Source organism: Ursus arctos, unplaced genomic scaffold (assembly GCF_023065955.2).
Source record: "Ursus arctos isolate Adak ecotype North America unplaced genomic scaffold, UrsArc2.0 scaffold_12, whole genome shotgun sequence".
NCBI classification, from domain to species: domain Eukaryota; kingdom Metazoa; phylum Chordata; class Mammalia; order Carnivora; family Ursidae; genus Ursus; species Ursus arctos.
Window position 1 is genome coordinate 16,121,252 of NW_026622786.1, and position 16,930 is coordinate 16,138,181.

The 16,930-nt window shown below is 45.1% G+C and overlaps 1 protein-coding gene across 5 annotated transcripts in view; it reads left to right on the forward strand.

Annotated features, from left to right (window-relative positions):
- Positions 1-2,114: 2,114 nt before the first annotated feature.
- Positions 2,115-16,930, forward strand: part of SORT1 (sortilin 1) — a 61,485-nt gene continuing 46,669 nt past the window's right edge. For 2 of the 5 annotated variants that reach the window (XM_026484632.4, XM_026484633.4), the window contains exon 1: positions 2,115-2,462. In XM_026484632.4, the coding sequence (XP_026340417.1) occupies positions 2,151-2,462 (312 nt within the window). In that variant the 5' untranslated portion in view covers positions 2,115-2,150. Of the gene's footprint in view, positions 2,463-5,333; positions 5,620-5,729; positions 5,969-16,930 lie in introns of those variants that run through there. The other 3 variants (XM_057310400.1, XM_057310399.1, XM_057310401.1) reach the window with 3 other exon arrangements.

The window sequence follows — 16,930 nt, forward strand, 5'->3', positions numbered from 1 at the left end:
ATGTTAAAACTTTGTACGTTTCTTGTGTCCAATTTAAATAGGATCAGAATGATCTCACTAGGAAAAGCAATGGTTTTGTGATGTGTAACCGCTTTCTATTCAACCTTCTGCTATAGAATGTATCTTGTAGAAAGGTACAGTTTTTAGTAATAAGTCATTTATATATTTTAGTCCTGCAAGTGAGGTAAGATCTTATGTGCAGTATTCCACAAGGGAGATCTGACAGTGCAACTTTTGTATAGTGCATGTGTCAGAGGAAAGTAAAATTCTCAGTTGATTTACTCAAAACATTTTCTCAGTGCCATATGCAAAGTATCATGTCCCTAGCAGCTGATACAGCTGATGACGGAAATACATATTCCGTAAGCATATGGTTGGTAACAAAAAGCAATATATTCAAAAGTGAAGGTACAGATAACTGCCAACAATTTAATACTTGTTTAAACGTGCATTTTCTCCAGGAGATGGCACTGTTGAGTTGTTTTTGTCTTTTCAAGCCCCTAAGACAATAGACCATTCATCTTTGTGTCACCCAAACAAAGAAATATTCCTCTATAGTCCCTCTTCTTCCCCTAGCTAATCACATGCTACTGGAACTGACTGTCTTGTGATCTACTCCATAGTTGGCATAGATTAAAAAATAATCTGTATTTAAAAAAATAATCTGACACATGGTAATTAATGGAAAGGAACAAATTGTACACCACTTTTCAAGCTTTGTCATTTCAGCAGCTGAGAACTTGGAAGACTAGTCTAGTGATTTCACCACCCTGCTCAGATGCCACTCAAAAATGTTTTTCACTTCTCAGGTCTTAATGGTCGTTCTGCGAAAAAATGTAAATTTGTAAATCTTTCTGGTTGCAAATTACCGTGAGTAGAAGAAGGACTTTAATGTAAACATTGGGTTGGGTGCATTGCACCATTTTGCTCTACAATGAATAATATATTCTTATCTGAGTTTACCTCCAGTTTATAGCTAAAAATACTTTTTAGTGACCTTATTTGGGTGTAACGTTTTGCACACTTTGTATCTTTCTATTTGCTACCTTTTCTACTGAACAACTTCTAGCATTCCGAAGGGATGGAGTCAGTAAAGTTGAGATTCAAAACTGGTTTTACCAGCGCTGCATGTTCTAAAAGTTAAGTGTGCAATTTCTGCGATAAAGGGACCAGCATGGGGGTTTTGTTTTATTGATTAGAGGCAGGGTGCTAATTTAGGGGGCATCACATACTCAAAACCAAACTTGTGCAATGCACTCACTGCAGGGTTAAGGCACTTTGGTAAAGACAACATGCACCTACCTATGAAATGATCGTATCTAAAGCAAGCACTGGGGGGTTTTCTTTCCCCTTTTACCTACGCCTGATTTCTAAACTACTTTGTAAATCCCGGGAAACCAACAAGCAATTCCGCCTTTGGCCTACCTCCCTGCAGAGGAGGACAGTGAGTGAGACCATACGCGGCGGAGAGGAGGACTCCAAGCTTGCATGAGTCACGGATGTTCTGATGTCTATCTGCCTCCGTAGGACTAGCCCACACAGTTCGCATTTACCTTTCTGGCAGCGAGGCGGGCTGCTTCATGAGACAATGGGTGCTCCAGTACTCGAGGGTTAAGAACCTGAAGCACCGGTTCATGACGAAGCCCCCTTTTCCAGCTGAGCGAGCTGAGGGATTCCCTTAGGAGATTTTTCCTCAACGCAAGGAATTTTAGGGGTGTCTGTGGGGGAGACGGGGTGGGGGCAATAACCCAGTCCCCGACCTGACGGAGCCAGAGGGAGCAGCGAGGGGTCTGGGCGCCACAAGCGGGGGGCTTCGCGGGAGGCGGGGGAAGCGCCTACGCTAACCCGGGAAGCCCGGCCCCGGAGACGCCAGGCGATGGGGGGATGACCTCAGCGGTCTCTGCCACGTTCCAGCCAATCAGTCCCGCATCTTGGCATCCGAATCCAGGACCCCCGAAGCCGGAGGCGACGCGAGCCAATGAGGAGTGGGCCGGGGAAGAAGGACAGGCGGCCAGCCTATGGGGGCGGAGAGGCCCGGCTGCGCGTATCCAAGGAGCGCCGGGCTCCGGCTCGGGGGTGTGGCGCGGCGCCGGCGGGGGTGGGCGGGCGCGCCGGGCGGCAGGTGTCGGCGGCGTCGGCATTCGGCGGCGATGGAGCGGCCCCGGGGAGCTGCGGACGGCCTCTCGCGCTGGCCCCACGGCCTCGGCCTCCTCCTCCTCCTCCTGCTGCAGCTGCTGCCGCCGGCGACCCTCGGCCAGGACCGGCTGGACGCGCCGCCGCCGCCCGCTGCGCCGCTGTCGCGCTGGTCCGGCCCCGTCGGGGTGAGCTGGGGGCTGCGCGCGGCCGCGCCCGGGGGCCCGGTTCCCCGCGGCGGCCGTTGGCGCCGCAGCGCGCTCGAGGAGGACCAGGACTGCGGCCGGGTCCGGGACTTCGTCTCCAAGCTGGCCAACAACACGCACCAGGTGAGCGGGCGCCGGGCCCGGGCGCCGCCCGGACTGCGAGGTGCCGCCCCCGGGCCCCCCGGCTGCCGCCTGCCCCGCCCGCGCGGCCCGTCCCTCCTTCTCCGTCCGCGCGCCTCGCGTCTCCGCCGGGGAGACCCGGGCCGCTCGCCGGCCCCGCGCGGCCCGGGGCCGCGGCCCCCGAAACTGCGGCGGGCGGGCGGAGTCCGGCCCGGGAGCGGCCCCCGGGACGCCGCGGCCCGCGCGGCTGTATTTCGTCACAGGGGAGGCAGCCTTAGACTTCCACGGCATTCTTTTTTTTTTTTTTTTTTCCAAGTTGTCAGAATCTCTTGAGCGTCGTTGTTTTGCGTCTGTGTAAATAATCGGGACCCAGTAACGCTATAACCCACTAGGAGGCTGGAGGAATAATTAATTACCCCTTAAGTGCTTGGAGAAGTTGGGCTGCGCAGAAGCGAGGTGTGTCCTCGCTGGGTCAGTACTTCCAGGGTGGGCAGGCGGCTGTTCACAGATCCCGCAGCAGTTCTTAGGTTACTGTGTGTGTCCTAATAGGGAAGGAGCCAGCTTGGAAATGGGATGACAGTATATACGTGATCTCTCTTCCGCCTTCAATTTGACCTTCTATTCTGGGTTGGACTCGGACCAGGTTGTCTTCGTCCTGTTGTAATAAGATTTCCCACAGTTAGGACACACATTGCAGATACTCTGCTTTGCGCTAGGTCCTAGTCAAAAACTTTAAAAATCGTGGTAGTGCTCTCCCTGGGGACAAGCCCCTCACCCTTTGCACACTCCTGGCCTGACAAAGCCCATTGTTAAGAAGGTCCTGGCTCCTTGCTGCAGTGCACCCTGGGCACCTTCCTCATGTTTTTCCTCGAACTAATGGTTTAATTGTCGCTACCCATAATTGCACAGTGTATTCTCAATTTCGTATAGTTTCCGTTACATCTCTTCCTCTTTCAAAAAAGAGTTGCACGGAGGCTCAGAGATGAGTGGCTGACCGCACTTGTGCGTGTATAACCACATTCCCTGTCAGCCAAATCTCAGTCTCCCCTCGAACTACCTTTCTCCCTCTGCCTAGATTATACCGGATACCTGTGCAGAATTCTCAGATGTGCCCCCCCCCCGGGGGGGGGCAATCGCAGTCAGGGATAGCGTCACTGAAGGCCACACAGGCAGCAGCCCCATAAAGGTGGCCAACTAGTGCTGGCGGGGTGGGACCAGTTGGATGCGGATAGGGTGGAATGAGTCCTGGGAAGACTTCCTGTTTGCCGAGGAAAAAATAATGGTGCGGACTTCCATCTCACAGCGGGGAGTTGGGGAAGGCTTTAGGGCACTGATGCTGGACTTAAACAGGACCACTTCCTTCCTGGAGTCAGCTGGACATAGCATTCTGACCCCATGTTTTCGATTCTTCCCTTGCTAGCTGACCTACCTTAGGACCTGCTGCTACTCCTGGATTTATTCCCTGATTGGTTTGACTTGAGACGTCTTTTGTAAACTATTGATTTCTAAAGCTAGAGGTTGAAAAAAACTGGCTCAGGGGATCCTTAGGCCAGATGTACTCAAGAGCAGATCTGAAACTTTGTTCTTTGAAAGGAAGCTTCGCTCTATTTCTCTCATTTTATTTAGCTACTGTTTCCAGTGAATTTGTTTTCTTTTTCTTTTCTTTCTTTCCTTCTTTTTTTTTTTTTTTTTTTGGCTTTTTTTCCTCAGTCTTCTTGCAGTGACCTAATTTTAAATTGCGCCTTTTGCACTTGTTAATCAACCGTGGTCTCTTCTTTAGAGATCCCATCCTGTTTATAACATGTAAATGGGGTGAAAGTGAAGACTGTTAATAATCTTCACCTTAGAAATGGTTGAGTAAAGCAGTTCTTAGAGGTCCACCTCCTTAACCTGCAATTGTTATGTAGTAGTCTGTTCTGCTTTTCAGTTCTTCATTTTTGGAAGTCCTGATAAATCATGCTGAGCTGTCTTGAAGAGATCCAGTATTTAGGGACCCTTTATAAACAGTGCAATAAAAGTATCAGCATGGCAGAACAACTTTTTATCAGGGATACTGTATACTTTTGTACAGCTGGGAGAGTGCCATTTAGAGTAGTTTTTCATAAGATGATAGGATTCAATTCCCAAAGAAGATCAGAAGTTCTTGGTTCTTTTCTTATTTGTTAAAACTTGCTGTTCATGTTAAGCCACATTAATTCGTATAGTCAGTGTATGAGAATGCCGTCCAGATGTCCAAGATGTGCTGGATGCTGGGGGTGCCAAGATACAAAGAAAAGATAATTCAGACTGGACAGTGAAAAGCCTCAGAAGGTTTTAGCAAATCTCCTAGACCTGTGGCTTGTTTGGCTTGTGAGATTATATTGGCATTTCATCGTCTTTAAAAAGCAAGGTAAAACTAAAGCATTTTATATTCTTCTGGTTTTAGGAGACCTGTGCCCTAATGAGCTATACCTCAGGCTTCTTCCCTCATGAAATCCGGCAAGCGTGTATATGTATTTATAAATGCCCTCCTCTCAGACTCAAGAAATAACCTTCTTTTTGCCTTTAACCCAAAACTGTTTTCATGGCACACTTTTAACTGATTCTTTCCTTTAAGTGCTTGGAGGATTTGTGACACGTATAACCTTTGCACACGAGAGAAATTGAGCAAGCACAGAAGATTTTATTAATGTTGGTTGCTAAGTTGGATTGCTTCAAAACATTCCTCCTATAAGTACCCCTTTGAGGTTAGGCATGAAAACTGTCTTAAAGAAACAGATGAAGTGCTTTGGCCAGAGTTACGGTGGTTGCTGACATAATTTCCTTACTTCTCATTCCTGTGTTCAGACCATTTGATAATTTCCTTAAAACTTTCAAAACTTATGATTAAGAGCCAGAAACTGTTGCTCCTTCTCTGTCCTCCCTCTGCTCCTGTCATTAACTACTTCTTTACACAGAACTTCCCAACTTGTACCCCAACATCAAAGCATCTGGTTCCTTAAATAAACAGGCCCTGTGGAGAGACTGTGTTGTGTGGCATGTCGGCTCTGAGAAGAATGCGCGTGTTTGTTTGCTGGCAGGGCTGAGTGCAGGCTGACGGGACTGAATGTGCCTGTTGGAGGTTCAAGGAGCTGCCGCTCCTAGCCTGTTGTGGATCTTTGTCACACCCGGAAATCTGAAGGTCAGTGCCTGTAGCTGCCCCGGAACTTTCTCACTGCCTCATTTATTCCAGCATGTAGCCCCTCTCCATACTGCCGGCCCCAGCACTCCCACCCTCACCCCCGAGTTAATCTTCTCTTGAGCCCTGTTCCACCCGTTTGTTTTACACAGGGGTCAAAGAAGAGGAATTCTGTAGATTTCCTTCTTGGTCCTGGCTGAGCAGAATGAGCAAAAGCCCCATGAGGCTGCTACTCCCATGCGGTGTACTGATCAGACCTTTAACCCCTAACGGCTGTTAAAATGACTTCTGCATTGGGGATTTCAGTTACGAGTATCAGCAGATTCGATGCAGTGTATTTATCTGGAGAAAGGTTAGTCTTCATCTGTGGGTCGGTTGGGGTGAGGGTAGAGAGCTATCCAGGCAGGACGAATGGCTCAAGGGAATGCAGTGTAACAATTAGGTAAGTTCTCTGCTGACTCAAATATCTGGCTCTGTGCATAGTGATTTTTAATTAGAAATCTGAGTGTCCTGTTTGTGGAAATAATTGGAAGAAGGCTTATGTTCTGGTCAATTTCTAATGGTTATTTTCTTTCTGTAATGATAATAATAACAGGCTCTCCATCCTGCTGTTTTGATCTGCTCTTTCATGTCAGGTTCATAGAGGCTCTTAGCAGCTTCTGCACTCTGCCGATTTCCAATCAGCTCTTGCCAACAAGCATTGGATTCTCAGTGGGTGACTGCAGAGACTGTGCTCCCCAACTTTGTCCTAGTTGGCCTGTTATCCTTGTGTGATCCTCACAGGAAGGGCAGTGCTTAACACTGAGTGGTAACGGTTGGAGCAGGAGTGATGTCTGCTCCTCTCCCTCTCTTTCTACCCACGTCTACCCCTCAAGTTCTGTCTTTTTTTTTTTTTTTTTTAAGATTATTTATTTGAGAGAGAGAGAGAGACAGGGACAGGGAGAGCATGAGTGGGAGGTGCAGAGGGAGAGGGGGAGAAAGTGCCAAGCAGACTCCACGCTGAGTGCGGAGCCCTACTTGGGACTTGATCTCACAACCCTGAGATCACGACCCGACCTGAAACCAAGAGCTGGACGCTCAGCCGACTTTGCCACCCAGGCACCCTTCAAGTACTGTCCTTACAGAAAGTGCACTGTGTTTTGAGACTGAAGAAATGCTCAGATGTTTTATATGATTAGAAGCTAATATTACAGCAGACAAAACTATCAGATTCAACATGTAATTAAAAATACAGCTTTTCTTGCAAAAGGCACTGTGATAGTTGCTCTAAAAATATTATGAAATAGATATTGCATTTGTAAATTTCCAAAAAATTTTCAATTACCTTCCTATCCCTTTGTAACTAGTGTTTCTTTGGCATCTTTTATTTTTTTAAAAAACATTTGGTGAAAATTTGTTCTTCCCATTGTCTAGGTAGCCTCACTGATCTGTGTGTAGGTGGGTTTGAGGAGTAATGGGGCTTGAGGAACATGCTGGTCAATTTTCTGCTGTTCTAGACAGGTTTCTTATTGTTCTCATAGTGACCGTAGTCAAAGGTGGGTTAGTCATATGTGCCTTTGAGCTAGCTGGGTTGAATGAATCTTCGTGACAGACCCTTCATACCTATAGAGGTTATTGGGTGAATGCCGCACATGTGGAGGTTTTTTTCTGTGGTTTTTTTTTTTTTTTTTTTTTTTTTTTTTTAAGATTGAGGCTGTTTTCCCCACTCTGCCCTGAACCCTAGTCTCAGGAAACCACAGCAAAAACCGAATCTTCCATTCAGAGCCTGCAGTGTTTTGCTGAGAAAGTTTTCTGTGAATGCAATTTATTTTCTGTTTTACATGTTGGTATCTGGCTCTCAATTCCTCATCTACAACACGAGAAATTTTGGATTAGATTTAAAATGTCTAAAAAAATTCTGATTCATATGGAAGAGGGGGAGGCCAGGGGTTGTGATCACAAATGTTTATTGGCTGATTCCAAATTTAGAAGCAAATTGCGGCTGTTCTGCTTCTCAGTTGAACTTGAACGTAGCCCGGATTTCACATCTGGGCGTAATTTGTTACCACCTCCAGAGCTTGCTTCACAGAAATACGAGTGTTCTTCAAGATAGCAGGAGCGGTTTTTTTCATATAACTATGAAAGACATTTGACTTGTTTATTTTTTGGGTAATACTTTATCATTCTTTGTTGCCTGAAAAATCTAATGCTAAGCAAAGGTGCTAGCTTGGATAGTCCAGAAGCAAACCCGGTAAACATAGAACAGTAAATTTTGTTTTTTTCCTTCCCTATAGTACTTTGCCAAACTGGGATTTTTTTTTTTTTTTTTTTTTTTGTCCTGGCTGCTTGTGTTTTTGAAAATAGGTGGTCAGCTTACCATTAATATACTCAGCCCTGTGCTAGTTAGAAACATATGAGTGATTAATTGGCCTGATATTTTTTTCATCAGAAGAAAACGTATGTTTCTTTTTCCTTCTAGGGCTTGAATACTATCTCTCTCATATTTGCTTTTGTGAGGAGTTTTGTTTTTTCTTCCTGTATGTTCTAAGAAACGAAGTTCTGATATTGTACTTACGCCGGTTTGCAAGTCTGGTTCAACAGTAGGGTCACCCTGAAGGAATAAGAGAATTGAACTGGGAAGGGAATTTTTGATTAACTTTATACTTCCCAGACCAGATAGTTCAAATCAGATGTCTGTTGGGTACCTACCGTTTGTCAGAGGGATTCAGATGTTGTATACAAAATTCAAGAGAAAGATCGCAATACCCAGATTGGAGGCCTGGCTCTGCTGCTTTATAGCTGTGTGATCGTGGACAGTCACTGAACTTCTCTGGCCATTATTATAGTTTTTTAACCTAAAGAAGCAGCTTTAGGATTATTTGGAAGGTGAAATAGAAAGTTTTATCCAAATGTTTTGTTAAATGTATTGTGTCAATGTCGTTCATTTAAGCACTTACTAAACTACATATAGTGGAGTCCAGGCCTTTGGACATCCAAGGCAAACATGAAAGATATCCCCATTGGTGCTGCTTTAAGGATTAAGTGTTCAGAGATGGCTTGATGAAAGTTTGGAAGAATTTTTGAAGAAGGTGTGCCCCCTACAGTGCGGTAGTCTGGGAAGGCCTCCTGGATGAAGAGAGAATCAAGGCATGGAGGTAATTCTTAAGGAGATCTGTAAAGGCAGGATGGTAGGGAAATCCAGGATGTGCTCAGGGAATGGTCAATGGAAAGTTTCTGTGAGGTAGAAGTAGCTGATGAGGAGTATGTCTAAGGTTTCCAGAAAACACATGGAGAAGTCAAAAAAGGTAGGTCTTGGGCAGGGGCAGGCGGAGGAAAGAGAGGGGAGGGCTGGGCAGGGAGCTATGCATTGGGACTTCCTGGGGAACGTCTTTTAACAGGTAGTGTTAGACATGAGGCTAGAGCTGGAGAAACCAGAGGTGGACATGGGGAGCCAAGAAGAGTTGACCATTTAGAGGTTGACCATTGCTGCGGTTTTGAAGAATAGAGGGCAGGGCAGACCACCTTTTATACCTGAGGTGCTGAGAGTTCTAAGGAACTCTCTTGGACTTCTGGACCTTACTGGAGGAGAATGTGAGCCAAGGCGTGAGAAACCCAGGAGCTATAAGCTGGTGAAGCCAATGAACAGATTTATCTTTTCTTAATATTTGTGAACAGGATAAGGTTGAATTCTTGCTGATAATGTGCTTAACAGTTTGAATCATAGATTGTTAGGCTGATTAGCTGGTCAGATCTCTTACTTTTACTGATGAGGCTAAATGATTTTGTATGTGGGCCAAGAACTGAGAGTAGAACACAGATGTCCCAACATGGTGTGATGTTTGGAAGTGTTTCATAGTGTTGTGGTTTTTTTTTTTTTTTTAAGATTTTATTTATTTATTTGAGAAAGAGAGAGAGTGAGAGCCTAAGTAGGGAGGAGCAGCAGAGGCAGAGGGAGAAGCAGACTCTCCACTGAGCGGAGGGCTTGATGCGATGCTCAGTCCCAGGACCCCAGGATCATGACCTGAGCCAAAGGCAGACGCTTAACCGACTGAGCCACCCAGGCGCCCCCCGTAGAGATGTTTTAAATCAAAGCATTTGCTTTAGGGATAAGGCAAGGTTATAGACCCCAATTTTAAGTCCTATAGTTGTGAATTCTCTGCTCTTTACGGTCATTGAACCCTCAGCAGAGCTCAGTTAGACTTTTTTAGCCTCAGTTTCCCGTCATATAGAATGGAGCGTTATCAGAGGCTTTGAAGAGAAAATGTTTTGAAAACCTTGGAGTGCCATATGTGTAATTTATGTCATTTCTTAATAAGCCTGTTGATCTGGCTCCTGACTCCACAGGGCCCAATTGTCAGCCAAACGATCCTGATAAATACCACCTCCAGAAGAACACGTGCATAAAAGGAGATACATGAGATGAAGTGGTTTTATCACTTGGCAGGGTTGGGTGACAGGCTTGGGTGGGGGTGGCAAGAGGGAGGGTGAGTCAAGATTGGCAGAAATGTGAGAAGCCTATGTGTTCTTTTTTTAACCTTCATGATTACATCAAAAATTTAACTCGTGAATATGATTGGCAGTTCCTTGAGGCAATGGTTAGGAGGGAACATGATCTCAGGTCAGACGTGGCTAGATTCAGACTTCAGTGGTGACCATGGACAAATTAATTTCAGTGAGTCTTGGTCTTTTCATCTGTAAAATGGGTGTCCTAATATCTATGTCTTAGGGTCATTGTGAAGAGTAAATGAGATGTGGGATTTAGTGTGCAATTCATCTGTTATTATATCTTATAATGATTATTTCCACAAAGCTTCTGATGCATTACCTGTTAGAGGCTCAAATATTTGTGTATGCACTTGAAATTGTTTTTCCCAGCTGTAATATTCCTAGAAAATCATCATGGGTACCCTAGAAACCAAATCCGGATTAAGAAATATGTACTACTTATGTCCTTGGACTTGAGATTTTAAGAACTACAAGGGTATAAAGTGAGAGAGATATTATCCAACCTAAGTGTCTTTCCTGAAGCTATGGGAGGTGAAGAAGTAACAATTGCACCATCGCCAGATCCCTGGTCATTTGGTTCTGGTAGTTTCAAGTATATATATAGTTGTTTACTTATGGTTTTAAAGAATTTACAATTATAAAAATAACACTACTTACTATTTAATTGGTGCTTCTGCTTCGTTGAGCTTTAGTTCATTGGAGTCAGTGACTGTGGTTTTAAGTTGACAGCTCTGGAACGGCACCTTGCCGGCTGCACCCTCGTTTGTGAACTGAGCCGCCACGGTCAGCTCTGCAGAGTACCAGCCTCTGCGAAGTTTGAAGCAATAGTGACGAGATGTGATGGGTACTTCTCAGGAACTTTGCTTGGAAGCACGGCAGACCAGAATGTTAATGGAATTATCTTTTCTCACGTGCATAGCTCTTCAGGCTAACGTTTCACCGCTTCCCAGCATGTGCTAACCCTCTGTTCCAGTTAGTGTGACCTTTCCACCAGGCCCTCGAGCTCACCATGTGCTCCGTGCTTCTCCATCTTTGTTCACATGGCTTTCTGAACGCCCTTTGTCTGAACGCCCTTCTAGCTCTGGCGGCTTTCTTCTTTACTCTCCTGCAACATTTAACGATGCCATGTAAGCTAGCATTTAACTATAGTAGTCTGTCTTGTACCCACTTGCATTGATTCCATTTTTATTCCGCACATTATAATCTTCTTAAAGGTAGGGGCCATGCTTGTGCTATTCCTTCACCGCTTCCGCCCCATACAGTCATTCAATGTGTGGTCTGGAATCAGACAGATAGAGGTCTGAATCTTTGCTCTTCACCTGCCAGCTGTGTGACTGTGGGCAAATGGCTTAACCTCTTTGAGCCGGCTTCTGCATCTCTAAGGGAGTAGTGGTACGTTATATATCGTAGGTGCTCTGTGAAAAGTTCACGACTATTATTGTTATTCTTTACTTCAACAGCTGCTCATTGCACACCTTCTAGATGTTGGGCCTTGTACTAGATCCTAAGTCCTGGGAACTGATGGTGGAACACAGGAGACAAGACCCCTATTTTTATGAACCAGCAGAAAACATGAACATTAAACAAATACGTAGTTATAAATACAGGTACCCAGAAGAATAAAAATAACGACAGGAGAATAATTGACAGAGGTCCTTTTAGTCTGGGCGCATTAGGAAGGACTCACTGAGAAATTATTTAAACTGAGACTTGAAGATGAATAGAATTTGATCAGTAGGAATATCACAGAGAGGACCACATGTTCGGAGGCCTGGGGCTGGGAAGCGCTCGGTGTGCCCAAGGATCTGGAAGCAGGCAGGTGTGGTCGCAGCAGGGGCAGGGAGGGCTTCGTCCCCACCCGCCGTGGGTCAGTGGCTGGCAGTGGGGGCCTAGCCCTTATCACTTTTTCTTTGAAGTGGGACTAAGATGTAAAAAGTGAACGCTATCTGTTTTGAAATTTGGCTCATTTATTGGGCATAATGAGAATTGAGTTATCCCATGAAAGTGAAGTTTTCAAAAACTAAGCCCACCCTTTTAAGTGCCAAAGGTTTTTTGTTTTTATTTAATGGGAATCTTTCTAAAATATTTCTCTGCCTTCTTAGTGAACACTATGACCCTGGATCATTTAGGAAGAGATTAAACTGTGCTGTGCCATCACTCACATCATTTTAATGTGGTATGGCATTCATGCCCTGTTGGGATATATGGGGCTGTTTTCTCCCCTTTCTTCCAACAGCCCATTGTCTGCTCGTTGAAGCTCACTTTTTTGTTCTGCAGAAATGATAGTCCCCTTGCAATATCCTGTTCTTTTTGCTGCTGACCCTGTCTTGAGACACACTAGCCCCTAAATTTTATTTGCTTCTTCTGTAAACTAAGAAAATGGAGTACTAATTGTAGGCAATCGGACAAGCTTAGCAAATTGATGCAGAGGGGATGGTCTGCAAGTTTATCTTAGAGGTCGAACGTGTAGATTTCTACCACGTAGATCCTGGCATCAGACGTCTCCCTTGCTTTCTTTCCAGTGAGTGTTCAGGTCCTTGGGGTTTCTATCTAATGCAGGTTGCTGTTGCCCTCCCCTTCCAACACTGAAGTATTGTGGAGCCAGTCACGGAGTTGGTTTTTGTTTGTTTGTTTGTTTTTTAAAGATTTTATTTATTTATTCGACAGAGATAGAGACAGCCAGCGAGAGACGGAACACAAGCAGGGGGAGCGGGAGAGGAAGAAGCAGGCTCATAGCGGAGGAGCCTGATGTGGGACTCGATCCCATAACGCTGGAATCACGCCCTGAGCCGAAGGCAGACGCCCAACCGCTGTGCCACCCAGGCGCCCCTGTTTGTTTGTTTTAAACAAAGAGCCGTGGAAAAGCAAACGGAGCGGTTAAATTATTGATGAGTCATAGAATCTTAGAGCTTATAAGGACTAGAAATGTTGGCATTCCAGCCCCCTCACCTTGGTGGTGAAGTTAGGTTGCACTGCTCAAGTTCCCACAGCTTTCGGCAGAGCTGGAGATAAAATTCAGACTGTTAGCCCAGTGCTCTTCCCTGCATCGTCCTGCCTTGCAGAAAACTCTGAATAATTGAGTAGGTATGAAAACTTGTGTAATGTTTTGTGTTTAGCGTTTTCATTTCTAAGAATAGTCTCCATGAGAACTGGAACATTTGTGATCTTATTTTTAGCTCATGTTTTATGATCCCAGCAGCGCCTTATTTAACAGAACTGAATTCTGTGAAGATTTCCTTCCTGCCTGCAAGAACATCACCCAGCCTGTGTCCCAGACCTCTCCTGCACAGCACCGTGTCCTGTCCCTGCGTTCCCTAGGTGGGCTTTGGAAGCCAGAATCTTAAGTCCCCAGCTTCTGTGGGATCACCAGGCCCTTGCCTTTGTATGTTATTTCATTTGAGTCTTATTATTCCACTGAGTGAAGGAGCACAATTCAGTTTTACTTCTGAGGAAGTGGATTCCCAAGAGAGAAAATAATTTGAGCCTGTTTTTCCAACCAGCGAGTTACTGGACTGTGCCTTACACCCACTTTTGTAGCTGTGTTTTCACTGTGCCGGGCTGTCGTCTCTAGATTAAAGGTCTAGCATGGTTAGCCTTCATTTTTAGACTTCTGTAGGAAGTGTGTTTTGGGGTATAAATGCTCCGTGAGCACAGAACATGGACTCTCACTGCTGTTTCCCCAGGGCTCCAAATAGCGCTTGGCGCATGGTAGATACACAGAGGTACTTGTCCGAAGAAGGAACGTGTGTGAAGGATGCCGTCATGGGATTCATTCCCTTGTTTACTAGCCAGAGAAGTGGTTCCTGATGGCAGGATGGTCGGGTCATCTGCGAGTGGCTTTTCACAGGGCCAGCCCTGTGAAACTGACCCACGTTTGATTGTGCCAGGGTCGGGTCTTTCAGTAGTTTACTTTCGATCAGGCGTGCAGCTCAGACAGGCAGAAGTTTCTCATTACCAAGTTTTCTCTCCAAGCTACGGTGACTCTCAGGACCAACTCTAAGTTCTCTGAGCTGTAGCAACAGTAGTTTAATTAGGCTTCTGGTTTAATTAGATGTGAAGACGAAGTTATCCCCGTGAAGAATGTTGTGTTTTTGTGGCCTTTCTCTTCTTCCAGATGGAGTTAGCGATTGGCCACAGGACCACAGAAATGAACGTTTGTGTTCATTCATGGGCTCTAAACTGTGTGGACCTCAGACTTTAAAATGGTAGGCAATAAATGCATGGGTAAATCTTACCATCAGCTGTCAAGGTGGGTGTATTTCAGAGAAGGTAGTACAAGCTGTCCCCTACTTCCTAACATAATGAGTCGCTGAAAACCAATTTGGTTGTAAATGCCAGCCAATGATTCCCTGCTGCCCAGAGCTTCCCTACTGGGGGCAGCAAATGGCTGTCAGTGCCATCTGGGACATTAGAAATCACCGTTCAACAGGTGATGAACGGAAGACTGGGAGTGTATCAGTGAATAATAACGTTGGGATGTGGTATCGGGATGTCTACCTTAAATCGAGACCACCCGTGTTAGTGTGGCTGGGAGGAGTGGGGCTCTCCGACCTGTCCTGTCACCTTCTGTTGCATCCCGTTAGCCAGTATAATAGGAGAATAAATGACATGGTCTATGTATGCTTTTTGTACCACTCTTTTATATATCCTTTTTCCAAAATAAAACTTCTATAGTTTTATTTTTAAACATGATTCCTGCTTGTTGGAGTGGGGTGGGGAATAAGTCAGTCAGTCCAGAAAAACGATAAAGAAGAAAAAGTATCTGCGTAAATTCTACCATTTAGAGACAGTTGCTGTTGATTTTCTGAAGGACGTCCCTCCAGGTAGCTTTTAACCACAAGGACCCACACAGGATTTTGCATACTACTCTATAACTTGCCTTTTAGGCAGCACATTGGGGCTATCCTCCAGCGTCAATGAATACCTGAAACGTTTTCAGCAGCGCCCAGTATGCTTTATTGCACGTCGTAACCTATTTCACAAAGCTTTAATCCTTCACCTGGAGTACACAAAGAGAGCGATCTCTTATGGCGTTGTTCTGTGGATTAAATGATAGTGTGTCAAGTTGCCTTCGCACAGTAGATGGCCTGTAGGTAGCGCTCCGTGGTTGTTAGCTGCAACGAGCATCCAGGTACAAACATCCTTTGTCAAGGTGTGTAATTACCCCCCTGCGATAAGTCCCTAAGGGTGGGATTGCTGGGTCACATGGCGTGGGCATTTTCAGTTCTGATTCACATCGCTGAGCAGCTCTCCAGCAGAGCGGTAGCACTCGATACGCTCCCACCCACAGTGCACACAGGTGCCGGGTCTCCATGTCCTCACTGCATACGTGCTGTCAGGCCTTTCTGGAAGGTGGAAATGTCATTACATGATCTTTCTTTGGTGTTCTTTGGATTACCGGTGAAATTGAGTAGCCTTTCGCATGTTATTAGCCATTTCCTTGTCCTTTGTGAATTGCTTGTTTGCGTGTCTTTTGCCTATTTTCTTTGGAGGTCTTTGTCTTTTTCTTATGGACTTACCAGCTCTTTTCTATAGTGACCCTTCGTCTTGTTGCAAATAATTTTTCCTTTTTTTTTCAACTTGCTATTTTGTGTTTTGCCATTAAAATTTTTTTATGTAGTCCAAGTAATTCCTGTAGTATGTTAGGAGTTCCAGTTTTTGTGTCATTTTTTGAAATGGTCTTCTCATTTTAAGATTATAAAAACAGTCACTCATACTTCTAGGATTTTCAAGATTTGACTTTTTATATTTAAATCTTTGCTGTACGTAAAATTTATTTGGGAGTGGGAGTGAGAAGGGTTTTAGGGACCCAGCTTATTTTTTTCCAGATAGCTAGTTTTTCCAACACTTCGACCACTAATGTGAAATGCTAGCTTGGTCATACACCTTGCCCAGTCTTGGACTTTGTTTTGTTCCATTGATCTGTCTTGTCTATTCCTGTGCCAGTAACTGTGCCAGGAGATAATAAATCTCTCTCTAGAAGTGGCAAGTTCCGCGCTCATCTGTTCCTGATGGAATCAAGCTGACATGTTTACATAGCTAGTCCTAAACGGCTTGGTTTCTGGGCTTCCTACCATAGGGTATGATTAAGTAATCGGAATTACTGTATTTACTCTGTGGCCCCTCTGGATACTGGCTTTTGGATCGTTCATCACATAAACAGCACTTTTTCATGGTTTCCCTTAATTTTGACCTGTTTCTGCATTGTACATTTGGCTGGCTGCTTAGCAGTATGAAGCGGCCGGATCGTGTTCTCTCTGTGCTAAATAATCTACCTCTTAGGCATACTACACTGGAGCAACGCAGCTATGGTTTTCCAGAAATAAGACGTGCTTCAGCGCTCCCCACCTTCTCCATTTCAGTTGTCGTGTATACAGCTAGTACATGACATCATTTTTGCAGCACTGCTTGAGGGAGACATTCCCTATACCTTGTGTTGGCTGGACTCCTTGACTCCTACCTGTCTACATGTTTTTATATGTTCAGTATTTTAATATCATAGGCTGTTCATTGGTAATACTGTGCTGAAGGTTTGGGGTTTTCTCCTCTTAAAGGGATTATTCTGCCCTTCAGTTCTTTCTAGCCACACAGCTTTGTCCTGTGCTCATATTTCTTTTATCCATCTTACTTTGCTTTGATTAGCACAATGGAACCATAACTTATCGGGTAGCTATGTTGAGCTGTGTGTGCCACTGGAAGCCGTGCCTGTTTGAGGAAGTGATCCCGGGGCCTCATCTCCATTTTCTGTGGGCATTCAAGCAGAAGTACTTTTCTTCTCGTACACATTTCCTTTTCTGTATTTCTTTATTTTCCTTCTGTTCCTACCACA